At 65.6% G+C, this 7,232-nt stretch overlaps 1 protein-coding gene across 6 annotated transcripts in view; it reads right to left on the reverse strand.

The window, feature by feature from the left end:
* AGAP3 (ArfGAP with GTPase domain, ankyrin repeat and PH domain 3) overlaps positions 1–7,232 on the reverse strand; it is a 58,033-nt gene that overhangs the window by 22,078 nt on the left and 28,723 nt on the right. For all 6 annotated transcript variants that reach the window (XM_007469824.1, XM_007469821.1, XM_007469822.1 and 3 more), the window contains 7 exons: positions 5,820–5,878; positions 5,473–5,560; positions 5,205–5,290; positions 4,918–5,059; positions 4,375–4,509; positions 3,912–4,039; positions 2,103–2,261 (listed from right to left, as the gene is read on the reverse strand). In XM_007469824.1, the coding sequence (XP_007469886.1) occupies positions 2,103–2,261; positions 3,912–4,039; positions 4,375–4,509; positions 4,918–4,939 (444 nt within the window). In that variant the 5' untranslated portion in view covers positions 4,940–5,059; positions 5,205–5,290; positions 5,473–5,560; positions 5,820–5,878. The remainder of the gene's footprint in view (positions 1–2,102; positions 2,262–3,911; positions 4,040–4,374; positions 4,510–4,917; positions 5,060–5,204; positions 5,291–5,472; positions 5,561–5,819; positions 5,879–7,232) is intronic.

Consider the following 7,232-nt stretch of genomic DNA (forward strand, 5'->3'; position numbering starts at 1 on the left):
ACCGTCAGCACCCGCCCCGGGCCTCTCCTGGGCGCCTCGGCCTCTGCCCCTTCGGCCCAGGGGGGAGGAAGGTGGATGGGCCCGCTGCCACCGGGTCCCCAGACCCAGAAGAGCCGGTCGTGGGGAGCGGGGTGCAGGCTGTCCCAGCCAGGCTGGCGAGCAGAGAGGCCCCAACCAGCAGAGGATCCCTGGGAGCCCAGAGGGGGCCCCCCCCAGGACGGGAAGCAGAGCAAGAGTGGCAACAAAACGAGTACATGAAGTCATGGGGGAGACGGGGGACGTCAGCGGCCGTGTCCAGCGGGAGAGTCACGGGGGCACCAGCCACAGAACAGGCGTGGCCCTGCTGGGGAGGACGAGGAGGGCAAGGGGGTGGCCCCGGCGGCGACGATGAGAAGGGGAGGTCCTGAGATGCACCTCTAGAGACGGACACGTCTTGAGGCTGCCTCGGGGACAATGGCGCAAGTGAGGTCACCATGGAATCAATGGAAAGAAAAAATAAGGTTGCCACGGTGAAGATGGAGAGAATGAAAGGGCCCGGGGCCGGCTGTGCCCAGGACGCGCGCGGCGAGGCAGGCGCCGCTCGCGGGCGGGCAGAAACAGCTCCGCGGAGCAGGCAGCAGAGCGTGGGGAGCGCCAAGGCGCTGGCGAGGGGGCCCTGGGCCCGGGCGGGCGGCAGAGGTAAGAGCGCGTGCCCTGGGGTGGTGCAAGACCAGCGGCAGAGGAAGGTGAGAGGTGAAGAATGGTGTGGAGGGAGCAGGTGCCGAGGGCGTGGATAGCAGTCACTGCAAACACAGGTCGCCCACGGGCTCTACGGCGGCGGCAGCGGCAGCAGCGGGAGGCGTGGGCGCGAGCAGGCAGCCCAAGGCGCTGTGCGTCTCAATGGGCGTGCACGGGAGACGGGGAGCTGCGAGTCCAGGCAGGGTGGGGGCTGGGGGCTGGGGGCTGGGGGCTGGCTCTAGGACTCAGCCTCCTGCCTCACCTCCCCTGCACCTCTACTCCGGCCTCCACTCAAGTGCAGGACAACATTTCCAAAGTGCAGGGGCGGCTGTAACGCACGGCAGCAACTGGCAGCAGGGAGGGGATCGGGCAGCATGGCCGGGGAGGGCGCGAGGCAGGCACGGGGCGGACAGAGGCAGGCAGACTGGGCAGAAGTGCGCCGGGCAGGCGGAGGCGAGGATGAATGGGCGAGGCCTGGGGAGCACTGGCTCTGTCTGGACGGGGTTCCTGAGAGCCTGGCCGGGGCCTGACCTGGTGGGCTGGACTGACAGCCACGCCCTGATGCTCAGAAAGAGGCACGTGGAGTGACGCAGAAGGACAGGGCGATCTCCTGAGAGTCCACACGGGCAGCTCACCCACCTGAGTCTGACCCAAGACTCCCGGAACGGTCCAGCCAAGTCCCAGCTGGACGGTGAGTTGGGGGATGGGCACTGCGTGTCAGATGCAGGCTCAGGACACCTAAGAGCTGACGGGCTGGGCCCCTACGGCGGAAGGCACACGGGACCCTGGGGCTGGGGTCTGCGGGGAGGGGGAGAGGAAGAGCTTGTGGGGGGACCGAGGCAGGGAATCGGGAGATGGAGGCCTGGGGAAAGACAGCTAAGCCTTCGTTAGGCCGATGGCAGCAGCGGGTGGGAAGCGTGGGAGAATGAAAAGAGCGGGCAGGTGGACTCAAGGCCTGGGCCCTGTTCATTCTAGCTCTGCCAGCAAACGCTTCCTGTAGCCTCAGGCAAACAATCTTGGGGCCTCAGTCCACAACTGCGGAATCACGGGTGCCTCAGAGTTAGAGCAGACGCGTCCAGAGATCCCTCAAGCTGGCCAGGAAGCCCTATGGGGTCGGGGAGAGGGAGGGTGTGTGTGTGCAGCCAGGAGGAGTGTCTGTGTGGATGCGCTGAGGGCGGCCCCGTGGGCTCGGAGGAACAGTCTGGAAGAGTCTGGGTGTGGACGGGGGGGCACCGGTAAGGAGCCGACGGAAGCGGCGCGCGTCAGTAGGGATGGAGGTCAGCAGGTGGCATCGTCCTGCCTGCTCCCTCCTGGCCGGGGGCTGGGGGCTCGGCCCTGCCCATTCGGTGAAGGCGGCCGGGCAGGCGGGAGGGGCGGGCACGTACCGTGAAGATGTTGGAGCGCCGCTTGGACTGCTTGCGGATGGGTGTGGGGGTGGAGGAGGCAGCGATGGTCTCGATGCGCAGCTCCCGCTGGCTGATGCTGGGGGTGGAGGGGACTGAGGATGAGTAGTCGCTGAAAGCGCTGCTGCCGCCATTCGTGGCCTAAGGACAGAGAGGGCTGCTGAGGGCGGCTCCGGGAGGGGCGTGGGGGCGGGTGGCAGGCAGGAGCTGGGAAGCCTGCGGTGCGGAGACCTGGCCGGGGGCTCGTGGGGCAGTAGGGGGGCCACCAGCTCCTACAGGTGGTACCAAGGGGAAAGGTAGCACGGCCTGGAGGCCAGCAGGACCCGGTGGTCACCACACTGGGCTGCCCCACTAGGGCCCCAGCAGGGGCCATTCGGGGTCAGCCTGGGAGCTGAATCGGAGGCAAAGGCTAGCAGGTTGGAGTCAGTGACAGAGGCCAGAAGAGAACAAACTGTGGAGTCTTGGCTCACAGGTGGGTGTGACGCGAGGTGGCAGGTCACCCTGGATGAGATCCCCAAGTCAGTGACAAATAAGCAAGGCTGCAGGAGGCCAGGGCGGGCCTCAGGGTGCAGGGGGAGGATGAGGTTTGCTTCGAGGCAGTGTGGGTGACAGGGCACAGGATATAGGAGGGCCGGGGCAGAGAGCGGAACAGCTAAACTAAGACTGCTCCAGAGGAAGCAGCAGGTGAGGGAGAGAGGCAGCAGAGGATCTCAGCAGAGAGACAGCAGGTGCTCGGCAGTGTCTACTCCAGGACTAGGGGAAACACAGTTTGACAAGGCCACCCGCTAACGGCCCATCGGATGATCACTAAATAGAGAACGTGTCCTGCCCTGGCAGCCTCCCCGAATCCTAACCCGTACAAAGGGAGCAAAACACCTGAGCTGCTGCCCCTCGGTGGGCAGGGCCCCCGTGCACAGCGGGTTCTGCAGCTGAGGCAGAGCCGCCCAGAGACCGTGAAGAAAGACCTTCCGTGCCTCCTTTCTTCCACGGGGGAGTGCTTACAGGGGAAGCCCTGATGCCTTCTAAAGCGCTAAAGGGAGGGCTCTCTGGAAAAGTCACCAGGCTGTCATCAGGACACTGGTGGGCCAGGGGGCCTCAGAAAGACGATGGCCCTTGGCAGAAGTGAAGGAGTGGCTGTCGGCTTGACCACTCAGCATGCACACCTGTGATGGCCCAGGGCTTTCTGCCGAGCAGGGACCGAGCGGGGAGATGCAAGTACCGGCCTGCCTGCCAAGGGCCAGAAAATAACCAGGCAGTAGGCCCAGGAAGTGGGCAGGTGTCCAAGTGGTAATACGGGAGGAACCCTGGCAGGACCCGGCTCAGAACATCCCCACTACCCCACACGTCACAAATGCCACTGGCCCTTGTGGGTAAGTGCTGCCCTTCTAAACACAAACACCGAGAGAAGGGCCAGCAGGTGAGGGCCAGCAGGGACGAGCTCAGCTTAGAGCCTCCTGAGTACGGCTGCACGGGAAGCGGGCACTGAGATAGCGCTAACGTGGCTGACCAGAGCAAATGCTTAGGCGGCCTCAGCTGCTGCAGCTGCGGGGCAAGGAGAGTGTCGAGCAGGGATGGGAACTAGCAGGAAGGCAGTCACCACGGGGTACAGAGGAGGCCAGGCCAGGCCAGGCCAGTCGTGCAGGCTAAGGGAACTCGAGCCAGTGCTTTCAAACCATCTGCAAGGCGGCACACCAGACGAGGTGGGGGGACAGGCAGGCAGGCAGACAGGATGGTGAGGCAGGGCCGCGGTGGGCGGGGCGTGCAGTGGCAGTGGGGGGAGGCTGCCCGCACCTGGTTGATATGCACGGCCGGGATGGAGGCGGCGGACACGGCAGAGTGGCTGGGAGAGTTGGGCAGTGACTTGCAGGGCCCGATGGCCAGCTGCTGCTTCTTCCGCAAGGCCACTACCTTCTGGGCCACTGCAGGGGACAGCACAGTCAATTACCCATCTAGGGAGGAGGGAGGAGCCCAGCTTAGAGCCGCCCCCCCCGCCCCCCCGCCCCCGCCTGCCTGACACCCCTCTGGGGGAGCGTCCCTGGCGCCGAGTTACCGTCCTGGAAGACGCGCTCCACGTTGAGTCCGTAGGTGGCGCACGTCTCATAGTAGGTGCAGCGCTTCAAGTCTGTGGACAGCTTGCGGGCCCTGCTGTCGTCGATGACCCGCGGGTTCGCGGCACTGATGGCGTCCCCCCCCCCCCCCCCCGCCCCCGCCTGCCTGACACCCCTCTGGGGGAGCGTCCCTGGCGCCGAGTTACCGTCCTGGAAGACGCGCTCCACGTTGAGTCCGTAGGTGGCGCACGTCTCATAGTAGGTGCAGCGCTTCAAGTCTGTGGACAGCTTGCGGGCCCTGCTGTCGTCGATGACCCGCGGGTTCGCGGCACTGATGGCGTCTGTTGGAGACGGGAGAGTGGGGACTGACTCAGCCTGCTGAGAAGCTGAGGCTGCTGGCCGGTGGGCCGTTTGGTCAGAGGATGGCTGGGCAAAGAGCCCGGGCAGCGGACGACACGGAGCACGAGAATACGGGTGTCTGGGCCTCGTTCCAGCTCTGCCACCAACTCACTGAGTGGGAACAGGCCAGCCACTCTGTTTATTCATCTCAAAATGTGGACACGACCACCACACGGATGGCAGGATCTTAGCTGGGGAAGACCCAGTGCATACGGGGCAAAGAGGAGGTGCCCACTCTAGGGCCACACAAAAGGGCTGGTCCAGCGCCAGGAGGGCGGGGGAGCCAGGCTTTCTCGTGCCTGCTGCCTGGGGGCCCAGAGCCCCCGCGTCACCCCTGCTGGCCCGCTCACCCTGCGTGCCCACCAGCACCATGGGCACCTCGCTGGCGTTGCGGAAGCTGCAGAGCCGCAGAAAGTAGTTGTACACCGTCTGGAAGCTGATCTCATCCTCCAGGCTGAACACAAACACCACCGCGTCCACCCAGGCAGCAAACTAGGGGCGACCGAGCACAATTACCACCCTCGCCTGGGCACGGGCGAACTGCGTACCCCTCTCCCCACACGCGACCTTGCCCAGTCCCGACTGGGAGCCTCAAGAAAGGGGCACCAAAGGCCAGGGCTGGGGGCAGGGGCGTCACCTGGAGCTCAGGGGGGCCTCCTTCATCTCGGATCAGCAGCAGGTAACTCTGGCCATCCACCACAATCTCCTTCTTAAACCGACCCCCTAGGACAGAGTTCACGGTCAGGCCCAAAACCAGAAGAGCGAGCCCATGGGGGCCAAACAGAAGAAATCCACAGCTTCCAACAGAGAAGACGGGAGCGCTGATAAAGTCAAGGGGCTGGAGCCCCCGCACAGACAATGGGAAGGAGGGACGGCGGCCATTAAGGCCGGCCCGTAACGCTCACCTTCTGGGGACTCCTCCTGGACATAGGTCCCCGTCAGATAGCGGTGCACCAGGGCCGACTTCCCACTAGACAGGTTCCCCACAATGCCCTGTGGGACAGGAAGGCGGGAGAGCTGCAGTCAGAGGGCAGGACGGAGGACGCGGGGCAGGAAAGGCTAATACATTAGCAAGGAGAGGGGCCAGTGCTGAGGATGGGCGAGCAAAGAGAAACAGGGAAGAGAGGGGTGACGGGAGAGACCAAGCCTAGAGACGGAGGGGACTGGAAGCAGGGGAAGCAACGCCGGCCCACCACTCCAGCCCGCACCCCCAGCCCCTGGGCTGCCTGGGCCTCCCATGGGCCTCACTCACCACTTTAAGCTCCGGCACCGAACGGCTCAGGGTCCACTCCTGGCTGTTCACAAAGGAGTCTGCGGGAGAGAAGGCTGCCTGTCAGGACTGGGGTGGGACACACACCTTTGCTATCCACCACCTGCTGCCTCTGACACTGCCCCTTCGCAGGCCAAGGCCAGAAAACAGCACTCACGCCCTAGTTTCCTGGGAAGCAGCAGGAACGTTCTGCGCGGGTGGGACAGAGCAATGCCAGCTCCCACTTCCACTGGCCTGGTCCTGATCCCTCCTCTTACTGCTACAGCAAGGTGCGTAGTTACTACCTTGAGCCACACCTGGCCTGCTGCCCCCCACCTGGTGAGAGGCCTCCAGTGGGTCTCAGCCAGACCCAAGCTGGGCTGCAAGGGCTGCAGCCTCTGCTGCGAGTAGGAACAGCTCACCCTTGCAGGGTGCGGCCACCTACCGCATTCCTGGAGGCTGAAGAGGGAGGAGCCCTTACCTGGCCCTGTTCTGTGAGAGGCAGGTCCAATGGGGAGTGGCCCTCGTCCCCAGGCTCCTCCTGGGCAGGAGGCCACCGCCCTCTGTGTCCCAGAGACCCACCTCCGGGGCTCCTCCTCTCCAGTCCATCCTCAGCTCCTGCGGGGCTCCAGCCACGCAGAGCCCCCCTCTCCTTTATCCTCTAGGTTGTATTGGACATCCTGCGGTCAGCTCTGGGCAGCTTGGGCCTGGGCCAGCCTCTCTGGCTGGGCTTGCTCCCCGTCCCCAGGCTGTCTCAAACAGTGCTTATGATGGTCGGGTCCACAAGCATTCCCCAAACTCATCTGCATAGGCAGCCCGAGGTGAGGGCTCGAGCCTCGCCTGGGAGCTAGAAACGCTGCTGTTCTAGGGTCCCACCCAGAGCCCGCTGGCTCCGAGTGAGTCTCCATCCCTCCCCTCCCGGGCCCCAACTCCTCAGGCACCCAAAGTGATAAGGGGCCCTTCCGACCCGCTCTCATTCCACCACGCTAGGGCCACGGGCGGGAGGCCCTGCCCGGACCCACCTGGAAGGCCACCTCTGCCACAGACACCTTCTCCAGACCCACCGGCGACCCCGGAGCCTTGCCTGCCCGGCGCCGACCCCACTCGACCAGCCCCGGCTAGCCCCCGGGCCCACACGGCACGCCCGCCCCTCCCAGGTAGGTTTCCGGTTTGCTTCACACCCGCCCTCAACCCCGGACTCCAACCAGGGAGGCCACGCAGGCCGGGGCTCTCCCCCTTACCGCTTGGCGCGCCCAGGAGCCCAGAGGCCGCGGCCGCCCGGCGGCTCCACAGCGGCTCGGAGGGCGCGGGCGCGGGCTCCCTCCGGCGGAAGCGGCTGGCGAGCAGCCTCCAGAGGCCGGCGGCAGTGTGGGGCCGGCCCGGCTCTGGCGCGGCGCTCCGGGCCACGGCGCCCAG

This window comes from Lipotes vexillifer, unplaced genomic scaffold (genome assembly GCF_000442215.2).
Source record: "Lipotes vexillifer unplaced genomic scaffold, Lipotes_vexillifer_v1.1 scaffold472, whole genome shotgun sequence".
In the NCBI taxonomy this organism is placed as follows: Eukaryota; Metazoa; Chordata; class Mammalia; order Artiodactyla; family Lipotidae; genus Lipotes; species Lipotes vexillifer.